Below are 17,899 nucleotides of genomic sequence, written 5' to 3'. Positions count from 1 at the left end.
TGTCCAAGGCCCTGACAATTTGCCCAGTAGACCTTGGCATCCTATAAAAGTCAGAGGGAAGAAGCGCATCCCACTGTGGTGCAGCAGAAGAGACAGCTGCCTGACTGGATGTGGTCATCTTCTGGCTTAACAGCCGGTTCCTGCGGCTGTTGTTTGCACAGGTAGAAACAAAACCATTGGCTCTTAAAATGAACTGAGCCCACTCAGACGCTGCTCCGAATTAAGCTGGAATGCCCAACACCTATGAGAATCAGGCCCAAATATGGCTGCAGAAGCTTAACTCTAGGCAATTATTTTTGAAAAAGACTAATGTCTGTTGTTATCACATTAATATCTGCATCCCTGGGATCACAGCTAAGGCACAGCTAGGCATTCTGAGGAGCATTTCTTTCAACTGTGCAGTTGTAGGGTTGCACCAAGACCTCCTTTAAAAATGTCCATAGTACTTGTCTGCTAAAGGAGAAAGGAAAAGAAACTTTAAAACTCTCTAGTTCCATCAGATACAGCGTTGGCTGGTTTAACTATGAGAGCTCAAAGCACAGTTTCCCTGAAAAAAAAATTAATTCAAAAGCATCTGAGGCTTTCAGCGAGCTGTGAAAATACTGTAATACGCAAGAGGAGTATGTAACTCACTAAAAGCTTACGCTCTCAAGTGCGCTAGTGCATTTTGTAGCCAACTGACTGGGGCAATATAGTCAGGCGGTTTTATGCTGGCTTTTTCGGTTACTGCTTGCTAGGTTGATAAATTTATGAACTTAAAGTCTTAAAGGGCTGCAGCCTGAACACAGATCACCAGCAGTAGTGTGACTGGGGGCATCAGACCGTTGGTCTTGCAAAGCTAGGGGCTGAGGGGCTTCCTTCCCTGGCACGGGACCAGGCGGGGACAGCGGCCGCTGGCAGACCCCTGCCCTGCAGCAGGTGTAGGGCGATGCCGGCCCGCCGCGCCGCTCGCCTTCCTCTGCAAAGTACATTTACTGCAGGGGCTGGGGAGGAGGCGAGGGAAGCGATTTCAATCTTTCGTTTGGTTGTGGGTCAATTCCTGCAGCTTTTAATCAGGTTGAACTCATACTGGAATCAACGGAACTTTTCTCTCGGCGAAGGAAATGTTGTTTATCCCATTATTACCGTTAGCAGTCTCACGCGCACAGCCGGAAGGGGTTACTTCTTCACGTTAGCTGAATCTTGAGGGCCTGTTGTTAACGCTAATTTGAAAATGGCACTGGCACATTATGGTCAGGAAATCCGGTATCGTGGGGTTAACTTTCAGCCCTTATACCGAACGCAAATCAGTGAGGAAATTCATTGCTAGGTGCACTCTCTAATTATTTAAAAGATAATTTGCATGCTACACAGAAATAAATTAGCTCCCAGGTGACAGCTGTTCCGCTGTGTCCATTCCTGGAACTAGATGCCATGCTGGGAAATCTAAATGCAGACCAAAAGATTAAAACATTGTACTTTCCTGCCTTATAGGAAGGCCCCCCCCAAAACAGAGGCATAAAGAAGGGAGGAGGGGAACGCATGTTTCAAACCAGCAAGCTCAGAAGCGTAACTAACAAACCACAACATTTTCACAGTCTACATTTTCTTTTCACTAAGGGCACTTCACATCTTGCTAGAAGACACTGCAAGTAGATGTAAGTGTCATGTGCATAGTTTAAAAGGATTTTTCTCAGAGAAAAAAATTCAGTCCTAACATCAGGTTTGCATTCACGTGGATCCCGTGAGATCATTATAGACCATGCGAACACCACCCAAACCAGTTTTTTCTTCTTTTTATCACACAGATAGAAATCAACGAATGCATTTTCATACTCCTTGCCAAAAGATGACCAGACACCACTTTTTATCCACATAAAAGCCTCAAGACAATCTTAATCTCACAAGAGATGCTAAAACATTTTCCAATTTAATGGTTTTCTAATAGATGGTTTTCTCATGGCTAGGTTTTAACACCGTATATTGTGGTATATTGTACATACATATATGTACATCGTATATAACATTGTATGATGTGGATGTATATGTACTGTATATACGATATGATATTCTCTATTATGAGACTACATTATATTGCCCAGCCTTTTTCCGTTGCTCTGCCTCCTCCCGAAAGAAGGAATTCCCTGTGGCAGTTTGCCTTGTGCTAGGACTGTTACACGGAGACGGCAGGCAGTCTGCTTCCCTCTCGCACTAGTCCTTTCACTCTGCCGTGGCCGGCTGCGAAGGGTTTTCCTTTACTGCAGTGGGTTGCTCTTCTGTCTCCCACCTGTTAAACTAGCTAGAGAATCCATCCTCCTCACAGTACAGACATTTGTAACAGCAATATCAAGACTGATATGAATGGAAATGTACGTGTGTGTGCGTGCGTGCGCCGGCACTGGAAGAAACAAGCGAGCAAGGATTAAAGAACAACGTTATGTTAATTGCTGCAGAGCAACATATGTGATTTCATTCAAACGACCAAACAGCAAGAAGAGAAGGAACAAACCTATCTAAAGACAAGGTATAAAGAAGATGAAAAACAGGACTGGAGGCAATAAAATAACCAGATAAGAAAAAACTGGCTACTATAATTCAGGAATTTTGCCACAGGCTAATGAGAGGCGAGATAAAATAATGAGGCAAAAGATCCCCAACAACAACCACATCTAAAGGCTGTAAAAGACAAGTCCAAAATTATTTCATCATCACCACTAATTAAGAAGAGCTTGAGAGATGTGATGAGGACCCGCTAAGTGGTGTCGCTGTGTGGCACACTAGTGATCCTGGCCAGACCACCCAGGCACGCAGGTCACGGTGCCCGCGAGTACGCGGGTGCGAGAGGACCCTGACCTTGCACAACTTCGGATCCTGGTCAGCAAAGACCAGCTAAGATACAAGCAGCCTTGCAGGAGCCGACAACTCCCCCAGCGAGCGTATATGCTGCCACCAGATAAAGCTGCACTTCTTACTCTTACAATGTTGACTGGCCTGACTTATCCTATTAACAGATCATCACCGAGATCTTCATCTCTCCTGAGACTTTTGAAATCTCTGTGGATGTTCAGAACTTGATCTTACTTGTAATCCCCCGATCAGCTTGTGCACTGTGTGGGGATCCTGTCACGATCAGGAGAGCAAGGGAGGCTAACACATTCTTAATTTCTCTCACGAAGAAATAAGCTGTCCGTTCAGAAACCTAATGTCTCACCTCTTCAACATAGCTGTGTGCATAGCCATCAAGAGTGCAGGTAAGTGCAGCTGCACCGACATCCCTGGGCCGGGCTACCTGCCCAGCAGGCAGCAAGAGAGAGAAAGGGAACAAATGCTGGTTTCGTCAAGGTCAGGAAAATACTGCTACCTGTGTCGGAGGCAGAAATCCCAAAGCAAGATGATTTATTCTTCCAGATGTTGATACGGGCGTCAAACTTGCTACAAACATGTATAACAACTGACATTGTAACCACATCTGGGCAAACAACAAAGGCATAAGTGTCTGGCAACATTTGTGGTTCACAGAAAAGATTAGGTCACAGCTGTGTTTGCATATTGTAACACCGTGAAAAAGGCTGATGATACCTTGCCACAACCTGAATATTGAGTTTCTTCCAGTGCTCAAAATGTATTAGCTGATCAGCATCAGCTGTGACAAGGAAAGAAAATTATCTGTCGTCTTAGCCTGTATCTCATACAAGTGTGTCATCCTCCTTCAGTTTCTACTTAACACTTATTGACGATGTACTGTTTATGTGAACTTTACATTTGCTGTGTGCCATTCCTCTCTCATAAAACAAACCCAACATTTTCTATAAATCAAAATCAATCCCTGTAGCAGCAATAACTCACAAGTTTCACGCTCCTCTCAGAAGAGGCATACGAAGGTCTCCTGAAGTGAAATTTGTAAAGAAGCATTTTTGTCCAAGAAACTTTTAAACCTCACAGTTGAAGTCTGGGCTCATCCTGTCTTTCAGTACAAGATGAGAAGCAAAATATGAGGAGCGAGACTCTGCAATATTTACAATGAGGAGAGTGTGCAGGAAGAGGACTGCAAAACAGATGAGAAGAATTGTGAGAGCCGCACGGCCAGTCCCAGGGAAGCCCCGACTCCTTTTCAGGGGAGTCCACCCTTGGAGACGGGCAGCTGATACCACTACTCTCAAAATACGACATAGAAACCGATCTTTTGTCATTAACCGAAGGGCTTGGCTGGATCCCCCCTCCTCCCCGATTTCAGCAGACATTCTCATTTCTCTGTCCTTAGCAGTGTACAATGCCTTCTCCGTATTCCGGTGAAGCTTTTTGACACTGAACCACCAGAAGTGCAAAAGCTAAAGAAAGAGGTACAGGAACACAGAGGCTCTGAAGTCCCTGTCTCAGGATATCAGGTGCTTCATGCCTACAGATGTTTTTGAACCAGTAGATTGGTATTGTCATGCAAAGTTTCTTTTGGACCACAGCACATCCTTTACAGCAAACTTGTACAAACTGCTACCAAAATAACATTGTTTAATCTGAAAATTTTGCTACGATTTATGCCTTTCTTCAAATCAGTTATAAATATAACAGAATCAGACCTGGAGACTTTTAAGGCACCACTAGCAGCTTTGTATCATGATAAAAATTCTCCATTTGTTCCTGTGCTTGGCTTTCTGTCTCTAAACCAGCTTATGTAATGCAGTACTTCACTTCTCTGCCTGTGACAATTCAGGGTCCCAAGCCACCACTTGTGAGGGATGTTTTTAAATGAAAATCAACCTAAGACGTATCAGCCAGTTCTTCTTTACCTCCCGTTTCAATTACATGCTCAGAGAATTCTACCTCATGAATGAAACTCAAGGCTGGGGGGTTTTTTTGTTTTGTTTTTAATCAAGCTTGACCTCCAAAGCACTTGCTTTCACGGAGGCATAAGGAAGAAAACAAGTTTGAGTTTTTAGGCCAGGTCATTTTTTAAGATATGAAATTCTGGAGAAGTAGCAGAAGATTAAAGATATGGTAGGTCGCATTTTTTCAGATACTCCCTCTCTCCACAATAACTTCTTTCATTAAGTTTGCATTTCCAAAAGCAATGAAAAATTCTCTCAGAGGGGACGGCACACGAACCTTGGCTAGCAATAGCCAGGCTCTTCAGTCTCTGCCACCCCTTGAGAGCGCCTCGGTCCTTGCCTCGGAAGAGCCGGTCCGCAGGACTGCCCCGCGCGTGCTTGGGCGCGGCGGGCGGAGGGGAGCGCGTCAGGACATCTGCCAGACCCGCTTCCCTGCCGCAGGTGCTGCGGTGGGAGAAGCCCTGCGAGCTGGATGGGCAACCTCCACTGCACGTGCGGAGTCCTGACACAGCCTCCAGCTATAGGATTAAGTTAAAATAACTCCCTCACACAGAGAACACAGTCTGGAGGATAAACTTCAGGGTTTGTTTTATCACCACATAAGCAGGCAAGTTGTCGAGCGTGACTATCATCACGAGTGACTTAAGGTCTCCCTGGAAACCTTTGACTTAAAGAATTGATTCAAAATGACATAAATACTGACTTTTAAAAGTGACTTCTGAATATGAATCTTCAGTAAAAAAGGACTGTTCAGCTTCAGCTTGAGTTAAGCCTACTGAATATTCTAAGCAAAAGCTACAAAGATACTGAAATGCTCTTTCAGATGAAAGATGGTCAAGTAAACCACTGCTCCTCCTCTAAATAAATCTCGGACACAGAGCTCTTTCCAGGAAGGTCTTCAGGGCTTGCGCTACCACTGATAATTTTCCCAAATAATGGAAAATATTTTTTTAAATCTATCTTTTCCTCTAAGGGAAAACAGCCAGAAGATAAACCGTAATAAAATAAAACCGAAATTCTGCCAGAATGTAGATTTTATGCACTACGTTGAGTTTATCTTACCTGTAAAGATCTGTAATCTGCCCTTCATTCCAGCGATAATAAAGATCATTAAGAAGACGCTCATGCTGTCCATACAAGCAAATGTAGTTGGAGACAGGAAAGAGTTCCTTTGAAAAGCAGGTGATGCTGTCTACCATACTATATTTGTTGATGTGCATCCTGAAATAATTCCCATGTCTCGCCTCTCCGGTTATCATCTCCATCCCCTGGAACAGAAAATATCAGGAAAGCTGTGGAGGCGGAACAAACACCTGACTTGGCAGCCGTACAGGATCAGCTAGGGTTTCCTAGCTGATATTTACCATTTCTTAAAATCCACAACCCTTTTTTTAAATCAAGAATACTCATTCCTGGTAACATGGTTTATACAACAAGGCACTTTGCTATAGTTTGCACACAAAGATTTTCTGCGTGGCTCAGACCTTGATTAACTGCACACAAAACTGTGCTGCATACAACTGCCTACGCAGCACGGGCTTTGGTTGCCCAGTCCCGAGTGCCATTTGAGACACCTGAGGGTATCTGGACCACCCGAACTGGGCCGGCAGTTGTGCCACAGGACCCATGGGAGAGCTGTGACCTCCTGGAGCAGCAGCTGGAGGTCAGGAGGGATGCCCTGGGGCATCCCAAACAACACCAGATACCTCTGTTTAGGCAACTGAATTGAAATCTATTAATCCCAATTTATTCTACAGAGTCCGTATTACTGCATACACACAGCATATCATAATTTACTATAGGATACCGTCCTGATGAATGAACACCACACTGGTTATACTTTTTACCCTCTCTCCAGATTTATAACTATATATATGGGAGGTTTTTTATGTGTACTATATGTATACACACACAGTATATGTGCAAAGTCCAAATTTATGGTACATCATAGAAGCTATACGATTGTAGGCAGAGGGTTGATAATACCACAGTAATCAGTTACAAGCAAACTTCAATGTTACAACTCAAAGATTTATCACGTACCAATTAAGCCCTTTTGGCTTTGTGTGGAAGTTTTCCAGTAGTCAGAGGTGGGATGTGTTGGAACAGCCTTCCAAGGAAAGAAATACCAGGAAGGACCCTGTTCCGTTCTAAAACAAACTTCTAAATTTTATAAATTGCACTATGTACTAGATGGTTGCCTGCAACTGCAGGAGGCTGGCCTTGATCTCTTAGGACATTTCCTTCAGGTTATGTTCTAGACTTTCAAATGATGAATTGCTATTGCCTTAAAAAATATATATATACGCATATACTTACATTACATATATATGCAAATGTACGTGTGTGTGTATATATACACACAAATATATATACTATTTAGAATTGCTCTCAGTGACTCCCTCTTGCTAATTTGAACAGGGGCTGCCAAGTGTTGCTAACACCAACTCTACTATCAATAAAAGAATAATACTGTTGGATGTTGATGCTCAAACGGTAGCATTTAGTTTCAGCTAGTTAAACCAATCACTTAATAAAAGACAAAAACGTAAAAATTTGTTTCAAACCTCACGCTGCAGTGGGATGATCAAATGGCTTGAAGCTATTTTTTAAAGCTGTATTCATGTTCCAGTTTTATATATTTCTAAAACCTGTTGCTAGGCTACAGTAACCTTTGTTGCTTCCACATCTCTCAGCTAATACATTTCACTAGCTTCTCCTACTTCTTTCTTAGGAAATTCTTTTAGGATTTACATGAAGTTTCTGGAGTGGCTTTAAAGATGTTCCCTTTTCAGACAGCAGGTAATCAAAGCTGCAGCAAAGGAATTCTAATCATGCTCTAGCAATTTGGAGTGACAAAACCAATTTTTCTCTCTGATAGTCCCTTCTGCTTCCCAGTACTTGCTGCTTTGGACAGCTCATCCTGCATCTGCAAAGCTGGAAAACAAGGCGAGCCATGCTTTGATTCCTCCCCCCAAAGCATGGATTCCTTTTTTTTAAAAAAAAAAAAAAAAAAAATCATTTCTTTCTATAGACCATTGCTGTCCAAGTTTTAAAATCAGCACAGAAGCAGTCTTTTAAAAGCCACTCTTTACATCAACTACAAGAATGAGCTTGATGCAGAAATCCCTGAGGAAAAATGTAGCATCTGTATGAAACAGGAGCTTGCCTAGGCAGGTGGTCCCCGCTGGCTTTAAAATACGTGAATCTAGTCCTTTTCTTGTTTCACAAGTCAGGTTCTCCAGTAAGAGAAGCATCTCCACATTTGTACCATGGGGCAATCTCCTATGTAGCCCAGCTGCGTGAATTGCTTCCCTCTTTCCTGTTCAAAGACGGCTTTCTTGGTTGCAGCCCTACCTATTTTCTAGCAGCGAAGTACAGAGCATCCCTTCCAGAATACATGCTTTTCCTACTAGTCTAGAAAGCAACTGAATTTCACTGACAGACTGTGAAGTTTTATCATCTGTATGCATTTACAGCACCTTATTCCAGGGAGGAAAGAGGTTAAGCGCTAAGGCTGAAAACATATTCTAGTAGAATCCAGCTAATATTATCCTCTGTCCTCTTGATAGAAATTGTGCATCTTTTGAGAAAGCCAAGTATCAGAAAATATGGAAATGAACATCTAAGAGGTTCAGCTAGCTATATAATTCATACTTGTTCATCAGCTGTACCTGATTTATACGACACACCCAGGCCTAGCTGACTGGATTTGTTCTTATGCAAATCTGATGGCAAATACCAGCACTACCTTGATGTGCTGGGTATTAAATACGTGCTAGGAACCTCAAAAGCAACATGTTCCATATGACTGAGAAAATGACTTGTCTCTCTCTACAGAATCAAGCAAAAATAAAGCCATTCTGAAAAAGAGAGTACGAGGAAAAGCCAACATGATAGCCTCCCAACCTGTGCTGAGACAAATGGCTCAGGAACCAGGCACAGTGCTGAGCCACCAACTCTGGAAAAAAAAGGGCAAGGAGTTGAGCTGTAGTGCCCCGTCAGGGAGCTATTTGGACCCAGAGTGCTACAAGTAGTAATGAAGAGTTCAGGGCGTTAGGGCTTGACAAGTATTTCCTGCCTTTGAGGACCAAAAAGCCCTTCGGTTTTCGTTGATTTCATGGCAAAGGAATTAAGAATCACAGTAAAGAAGTTAATCAGATAATCTTACCTGTATGTATTCCACGTTTACAAAATGACAGTGAATTTACATTAAAATAAATTCAACATTTTCAAATAATCAGAGATTTGGTTTTATGTGGTTTGTTCCATTCCAGAGTTTACTGCTAAGTCCCAGGTCCGGAAGGTCTCTAAATACATACTTAAACCCATGGTTACCCAAGGTATTTTTTAAGATGCATGGTACTTATGCATGTACCTGTGCTATCCTAAATAAGAACATCTTTCCAAATGGAGGATCAAACAAAGAGAAGTTAAATAATGTAACTTACGTGATCAGACAGTGCAAGTTTTATGTCCAAGCGGATGGGGATTTCTGGTTTGGAAATATGCAAGTAATTATAACCTCCAGGAAGAACGCCTCCTGCCATAAATGAAAATATGAGATTTATTAAATCATAACCAAAGAAGAAAATAACGTATTTGTTTGCCCTCCTTCTCCCATAATCTTTTTTTGTTTTTTCGTTTACTAAACGGCTCTAAAAAGAAAACAAGGAACTTGTATTTTGTTTTGGTGGACTTTATGTTACAAACTTTTTTGTGGTACTCATACATATTGGTGCAGTAGCCACAGATTGAAAAGTTCCGATTATAGTTTTATTGATCCTGAACTTGGAACAAAGACACTGAGTTTCACTGGAAACACACCATATTTACTGCAGAAATGAAAGCACAACTTGGTCTGTTACTAGCAACCATCTACAGCGTAAGCTTTTGCTGCAACTCACCTCTCTCCGCTGACTATACAAGGAGCTTTGAGGACTTCACTGCCGTTAGATGGCATCTTAGGCGAGACGGACCTACCCTTGTTATAGAACAGCGAAAAATACCAAAAAGGGTATGAAAGTACGACAGAAATCCATTTTGACGTACCTTTAACTTTACACCCTTTGTACATGGGGATGAGTCTATCTGTGCCTTCTGGCGGCTTAGAAAAGGGCTTAGGGGTTGGATCAAAGAGATTCAGCATAGATACAGCAAGCTCAAAGCCAATCTCTTTTGAATTGAAGTTGCTGTGTGTCCATTCATCTACATAATATCTCCTGGAGTACTTTGTTAAAGGACCTGCAGCCCTGATGCTGACATCATTAGTACGGAATTCGGTATCGATCACAAGTCTTCCGTCAAAAACAAGACACGCATCATTAATTGCCTTAAAGGTTTCATAATCCACTGTCATGTAGGCAAAGCTAAAAAATGCCTAAAAGAGACACGTAAATAAGTGTAGGTTATTATACAGTAGTTACTGGCTCATTTCATAAATCAAAACCTACACTTCATTCTGAATGTTATTTATTTTAAAAAAACAAGAACATGAAATAAAGTATGATTTTATATACACAGATAAATCCTTCTGATCGAGTATTTACAGCTAGTAACATTAAAACAAAGACAGTAGAGGGGAGCATGACTAAACTAGACTTATCTACTTCTGGTTATTAGATGAGTTTTATTTTAAAAACTCTAATATTAGCTATGTCAAATAGCCTGAGCGGACGGGCATGTTTTCTGTGTTACTATGAGCATATGAAATAGACTTGAACCCTTTATGAAGTTGGTTTTCTTCTTTGAAATGCTCAAGCCAAACTGAAAAACTAAGTAATAGAAAAGTACAATTTACTCTGCATTTGAGCAGGATAATTGCCTATTACCGATATTTTTCCAGCTGTTGTGCCTAACTGTTTACCAAACTCCGTTACTATGGCTACCAGCACGGGGATGTTCAATGAAATGGAAAGACAGGAAATTCAACTTGTTCCGAGGAAATGTCATCCTCATTCAAACTGCAGCGGCAGAATTAAAGCCAGTGGAAGCTGCGGAGGCCAAGACGTTTGTGCGAGGTATAAAAGGACTGAACATTTACATGAAAAAGGAAGCATTCAGATTTACTATACTTGATAGTGACGTAGATTTTAGAAAGCATGTCCAGACTTTGTCAGGACTGAAACACATCTCTAGCTATTCCAGATCTGGATAATACTTGCTTTAGGAGGCAGACTAACCTGTACCTCCTTTAGTGCTTGGGACTACTGCCCCGGCAGCGGCCCTCAGAGACAGGGCACGGGTCTAGGAGGATGTCGGATCCATCTAGATCAGCCGGCTCAGCCCAGAGGAGGCTGTGTTTGTAAGCAAGAGTACTTGGTACGTTTGACAGTCAGTTGCTGAATCTGGTAGTGCACACAGCGGAGACCTATTCAACTCCGTTTTGGTTTGCAGGACTGAAAAAAGATGTGACTTCCATTCTTTGAAAACACTGCCTGTGCTGTCTTACTGCTCCTTACAGAACTGGCCTCGAGGTAGGGATTTATCTTGGGGCCAGCATCTACTGAAGCCGTGAGCTCATCTTCCCCACAGGAAGATTTCAAGGGCACTGAAAGAAAACCACCCTAAATCCTTCAATTCCTCCTCTAAGTCTCGAAGGAAAAAAGCTAGTGAGAATTCCCTTCTTTTGTCTTCCTGTGGCACCCACATAGTCCCTCTCCCGGGACACGAGGAAGCAGATCAGACCTCATCTCCCCAAAACGGGAGCTGAGGCAGCACCACCGCAACAAGCGCTGCAAAGCAGGTGGTGCTGGAAGCGGCCACTGGATCGTCCCACGCGTTAGGCATCGGTGTGGAACAGATGTGCACGCAGCACGTCCTGCAAAATGTGCTGGATGCCTGAAGAGCCGCTTTGAAATCCAGCGCAGCGCGAGAGCGAGGACTGCAGGGTCCCACCACGGCCCTCGCCTTTTGTCTGCGTGCTCCGCACAGGCTCCGCGCATTGATTAGCAGAGAGGAGCTTTCGAATCAATTTAGAATCACACACATCTGACATTTCTCTTGATACGTGTTTTATTTGGTTTCCTACATTGCCTAAAAGTGACTTTAAAGAGGCAAAAGCCTGTCTGAAACCCGGAACCAAAAATGCGCCCACTAAGGATGAAAGCGCCTATTCAGATGAAGCGAAGAGAGGCACGGGGGAAGGCAAAACCTGCATCACCTGGAGGCGGCTCAGGTCTGAAACATGAGAAATGAGGAGCAGGTAAGCGAGGCTGGGTCACTCCGGCTTGGACCCGGGGCTGGCAGAACAAAGGTCCCAAAAATAGTGTAAAACAAGAGTGCACGCTGGACACGGAGGGTTAAAAGTAATAAGAATGACAAGGTTGAGAGATGTTTTACACAAGATCATGGTCTGCAAAGGGTACAGATGAAGACTGACCATCTCATCGCTACACTACAGTTTGTGAAGCTCCAGAGCCTTTATAAAGAGCCTTCCCCTTCATCAGTGCCCTCACCTTTTAAAATGATTAGATGACAAGTTGAATGTTGCTGCCCACCATCAAGAAATATTACTGTACAGGCTGAGGTGAGAAGTTATCAGACGAGCATGCATTATCTTGCTGCCTTCATCTTGAACAGCCCGAGACATGACTGCATCAGGGCAAACCAGCATCAGGAATAAGTCCTGGGTAAAGGTATTACCCGATTACACCACCAAAGAGCTGTCCTGTGGACTCAGGACAAGCGTCAGACGCTCACGACCGGCTCAACGAGGCAGCTGGAAGAAAAGGCACAGGAGACAGAAACAAAGGGAGCTGCAAATTTTAGCAACACTGGTATGGCAGAGATGCAGCAGCAGAGGAGCCAGAGTCTCTGACCTTGTTCGTATATAAAACAAGTAGTGAACTATGCGCAGTGAAGGGAATTCTGACCATCTAGTAGATCCAAAACCAGGGAAGCTCTGCCCGTGAGGGCACGGGGACCACACAGCCCCAGGTCCTGCCGGCTGACAGGCAGGACGGTGTCACCGGAGGGGCAGGGAGGGGACGGCTGCAGCCTCCAGGCTGGGAGCCATCTGTCAGCCCGGGAGGGGAGGGAGGGAGGCTGCTGCTTTAGGGAAAGAGGAGATTTTTCTCCCGTTGTTTTTATCCTGCAGGACTCAACAAATTAAGCCCCCAAGAACTGCCAATCAACAGTTGATATTGGCTCAAATCCCAAAAGGCCCAGAGCTGCTGCAGAGCCGATTCCTGCACAGCCTGCTCCCTTGCGAAGGCAGCTGCCTCCCTGGCGAAGGCTGCTCTCCAGAGCCCTGTCCTCCTCTGAGCCCGTCCTCCAGGTGGCTAACAGCAGATACAGGAGCCATGCAAGACAGCTGAACCGGTTTTGAAGAATATAAAGCCCCTGACACCACAAGTAATTCCACATCTCTCATCTTAGAGGCTGGGAAAGAGAGACCTCGAGAGGGAAGAACCATGGCTGGAGGAAGGACGGGCACTGGGCAGCAAGAGAAACAAACCCCAGGGACGTGGGGGTCTTGAAGGGAGGGCACAGGCCACACAGGCAAGGTGGGGAAAAGAGGGGGGGTGGTGAACAGACATGAAATTGCAGGAACAAGAACCACATTGAGATCTCTGTGGAAGAAGGATAAAAATTGAGGGATTTCAGGGAAAGAGGAGAAACTGAAGGGCTGCTATATGGGGAGGGAGTGGGAGAAATGTCACTACTGATATGGGGGCCAAAGTCAGGAGGCTGCAAGCAGATAAAAGTGCTATGCAATGTCTTCCCCTCCATCGGGAAGGGCTTAACTATCCATTCGTTCAAGAGGAAAGGGCTGGGAAACCCCAATGACTTAGAGCTTGCCAGTGCAGGGGAGTCGGCAGGCACGGCCGGCTCCCGGGGAGCTCTCCGGGGAGGCAGGCGGCTCCTCCTTTCCAGAACTACCGCCGACCGGCTGCACAAAGCAGCACGCACGCAGCAGGGTGTGCTGAGGGGGCCGCACATGTTGGAGTGGCTCTACTAGAAGTGCTCGCTCACGTGGATTAGCCCAATAAAGAAAAACAGAACTATTCTGCCCATTAGGAAAGGCTAAAACCTGTCCCACATCTCACAGTGGGGCCACACCTGTGAGTGTGCGTGTAATTTACTTAGACAGGGGTACTACGGATGAACAAAAATGCAGTCATTAATGTAGAGGAAGAAAAACCTATTTAAAATATATTTTAGTTAAGTTACATAGTAGGCCTCTCTATCCTAACATCATTGGCTTCTTCTATGACTTAATCAAATCTTAATCAAATGCACATAACTATAGACAGGAGTTACTGTATGCATTTAAATAATAAAAGGATTTCTGGAATTATTTAGAAAATTAATTAAGAGTATTTGTCACTCAGCAGCGAACGACTATTTGCGAGTCAGGTGACTTAAACACATTTTAATCCAAATTAGCCTGAGCATTAACAATGGTTTTATTTGGATTTTTTAAAAAACCAAACCTTTAGACTATCAAATGACTGTTCAGTCTTCTAGAGACAATGAGAAAATAGATAAACCAACAAGGGACTATCTAAATTTGATGGTCTTTGTGTTAAAAAACAGACTGAAGGAAATACAATGAAAGCATGTACTTACTGAACACCGCAATTTAAACGGCTTTGTATTAGTAGTGAAAGCAGCACATGCGATAAGGTCTGGGTCGTCGCCTTCGTTCCACTGTGCCAGGATACTGTCGTAATAAACAGACACGCCAGCCTTTGACAGTGCCTCCTGAACAGCACTTTCGATTTCGTTGTTGTTAAGGCAAGTAACGTTTGAGCTGAGTGGAGGCTGTACGAGATGTATGCGAGAACCATCAATTCCAAGAGATAAGAGGGTTTCTACTGTGGTGTAAATGTCAATCGTATTCCCATAGACAATGACGTTCCCTATGGGAAAAAAAGGGGGGAAAATTTCTAAGATGTACAATGAAAACCTTATTAGTATAACTCAGATGATAATAACACAAAATTGCTCTCTTTGACCCTCTTATTTCTCTGATGCTATGAAGCAAACAATGTTACCTAGCAACAGTAGCTAAGATAATTTAGTGAAGAATCTGTACAAAACATCCCACAAAGTAGGCAAGTACTTAAATAGAAGTATGACATTCATTCTGACCCCATAATTTGAAATTATTTTGATTGAAAATCCTCTAGGGGGAAAAAAAAAAAAAAGGTTTTTATTTTGCTCTCCCCTCTCTCCTCAGTTTTGCTCATTCAAAGGACTTATTGGGGGGGGGGGGGGCAGGAACAAATTAAATACATCACACAGAAAAAAACCCACAAACTGTGGAAAGACCAAGTTATAGAAAACAAGCCGTTGTGCAATACGGGAGGTCACCAGTGCTGCCGCTTCCTTCTGCAAAAGCCTGATCTCCAGATGAGGAGACGCCCCTGCAGAGGCACCCCCGGGCCTGCTGCGTGCTGTGGGCCGCCTTGTCGCACCCAGCCGCCCCGCTGAGGGGCACGGGCGGCCCAGCTGCTCGACGGGGGCGGCCGGCAGCTCTGCGCTGCTCTCCGAAGATGGCTGCCTCCCTCCACTGCACGTGGGAGGACGCCCCAACCTAAATGCCTCGAGTACTTGCTCCGAACCAGCCAGCCTCCATCCTTGCACACTGCCTAGGAATCGGCAAGCTTGAGACAGACATTTCTGATCAGTTGGTATAAAACCAGTGTTTGGACATTGCTGCTCCTTTTGCAGCGCGTTACCACTACAGCAGAAACCACTATTTAAACCAGCCGCATCTTTCCACCCGCTGGGTGAAGGGAGCTCCGATTCCAGCCCACATCTCCGACCTTCCAGGGGAGCGCCCGTAACTACAAAGCTGCAGGCTGTATGGTAGGATCTTGTAAATTCTCCTACTGAGGCGGCGCCACTTCAAACTGCACAGTTAAAGCTGAGAGGGAATACGTGAGGATCGGGAGGAAGCAAAATGTGACTCTCCAGCCTAATGGCTAAAGCCCTCCTGGCAAAGAGGGAGGCAGAGCTGGGATGCGTCGGAGCACGTGCGCTTTATCTAAGGGTGGTTTAATATAAAACACAACCGTTCCTCTGAGCAGGGACTGAAACGTGCTTCTCTCCTCCCTGTTCCCTCCGTCTCCCTGCTCAGAACAGGCACCTTTTTTCCGCTCCGCGATCCACTAAGCCTTCAGGTAATCCATACAAAATGGCACAGGTCTCGTAGGACAGACTGGGAACTCCTCTCCCCGTGGCTACGGACCCTTTGGTACGACAGCCGCAGCCGAGCTCCTGCCTGAGCAAAGGAGGGTCGAGCCCAGGCTTGGGGGCAGTAAGCATGCACACAACCACCAGCTCTGCGCCTGTGCTGTGTTCAACCGCCCCAGTAACCGGCTCAAGCTGCAAGGCCAAGGTAGACAGAGGAACACCCAGCCTGTGGGTTTTGACAGACCTTCAGTAAGACGTCAGCTCCTACACGTTAAGTCTGATGGGTGTTTCAGTACACCAAGAATCCGATCTGTCGGCACAAGGATGCATGAAATGCACGTTCCCAGTTCATTTCGTGACCCGTACCTGGCCAGCGCTGCTGGTCAGCAGGTGCATTTATTGCTTTCTGGGAAATCCCTGGCAGAAATAGCAAATAACTGAGCCATACCTACACAAGCTAACACGTAAACACCCTGCAATACAGGACATCATACACTCCAGCATGGAGCTGGGAGAAAGGAAACTGCAGAAAAGCTAACACTCCCCAAGTGTCGCTTTTCCAGGTAATGCGTGCAACCAGAAGGAAGCCAGTGCACAAATCCCAGGCCATCCCAGGCTCGTCCAGTCTCGAATTGAAGCTGGGGGATAATACAGAGGACACAGGGCCTCGTAGGAGAAGACTGACGATGTGGCAGAAGTTTCTCTACGAGCTCTATGAAAATACCTTGTAGTCCAGCATGGAAGGAAAAGCGTGGGGTGGAATGTACTAAAGAAAAAACAGGGCTGAAACATATGAGGTGTTTCAGGAATGGCCTTTAATTGACATAAACAGCAGCTGGCACTGGCTCCCCACAGACTACATAGCAGTAACTGCAGTCAGAATTTGGACAAACAGCTGACTTTCCTACGTAACTGGCTTGATCTTGACTTCTGGCAGCGTTTTCCTCCAACGTGGCACTGCAGTAAGCAGTGACGAGCAGGTACGAGTGCTTCGTGCGACTAAGTTGCACGTTTATCTCGGCACTGGCATTTATGTCTCGCTACAAGTGACAGCATCCCCTGCAACCTAAATTTTATTATTTCGTAGGGTAAACTGATTTCACTGGGACCATGTTTTACTGCACGAGACATAGAGCAATACTAACAGAGCATACACAAGGCCCTAGCTCCCAAGAATATTAATGATAAAAATTGTTAACAGATGTTCTATTATTCCCCTTTGACTACAAGGTTATTTTATTTGTCCATATCAGTTTGGCTACTTGTAGCTGCCAAATAAACATCTCTCTTCATAACTGCCAGAGAAAAGAATTACCCCATGGTTACACATGCTCAGAAATGATGGAAAGCATATTTTTACTGTTCACATCAATGACCAGAGGGACAGAACAATTTTACCTGCAAATGTATTCATCTCAAATCATAAGAAGAAAGAGATCTTACTACTTTCATGAATATAATACAGAATACGTATAATGTGTGATAATGGGAATTCCGTCCACTGTGCACATTGCTAAGCTGCCTTTCCCAGCCAGAAGAACCCATACCATTGCTCCCGCCTGCCAGGACGCCTATCTGTAGGCAGTACTGGCCTCACGAGCGCGCCAAAAAAGAAGGAAGACATAAGACTGATCCATTCTTTTCCCTGCTGCAGCAGGGCGTAACGCAAGAAGTAAACAAACAGCACTAGTGGTGAAATACAACCTTCGATATGTTCGTTGTTAGTAATCTAATGTGCTAATAGCGCAGGTAAGAACGCGGTATGTGCATGCTGACAGCCTCACGTGACACTTACACACCTTCAGTTAGCAAGGGGTGAAAAACATAAGCAGCTGCAGAGGATGGAGCGGCTGGGAAAGGGGAATGAGAAGTGCTTACCAAAGGCACAGCCTGGCAAAGTTTTATTCTGACTCTCAAGGCAAGCAAGTCTGGGCAACCGAGAGATCCTCGCC

General features: G+C 44.6%; 1 protein-coding gene across 5 annotated transcripts in view; it reads right to left on the bottom strand.

Moving 5' to 3' along the window:
- The window catches only part of CFAP61 (cilia and flagella associated protein 61), a 133,896-nt gene that overhangs the window by 37,715 nt on the left and 78,282 nt on the right, over window positions 1–17,899 (bottom strand). For all 5 annotated transcript variants that reach the window (XM_087774675.1, XM_087774674.1, XM_087774672.1 and 2 more), the window contains exons 21-24: window positions 14,376–14,668; window positions 9,855–10,182; window positions 9,254–9,345; window positions 5,865–6,070 (exon numbers count right to left, since the gene is read on the bottom strand). In XM_087774675.1, coding sequence (XP_087630801.1) covers window positions 5,865–6,070; window positions 9,254–9,345; window positions 9,855–10,182; window positions 14,376–14,668 — 919 coding nt within the window. The remainder of the gene's footprint in view (window positions 1–5,864; window positions 6,071–9,253; window positions 9,346–9,854; window positions 10,183–14,375; window positions 14,669–17,899) is intronic.

The sequence above is a fragment of the Nipponia nippon genome, unplaced genomic scaffold, assembly GCF_047370975.1.
Source record: "Nipponia nippon isolate SJK-2023a ecotype South Korea unplaced genomic scaffold, ASM4737097v1 scaffold_4, whole genome shotgun sequence".
Classification (NCBI taxonomy): Eukaryota; Metazoa; Chordata; class Aves; order Pelecaniformes; family Threskiornithidae; genus Nipponia; species Nipponia nippon.
This window is presented reverse-complemented; position numbering and strand designations above follow the sequence as displayed.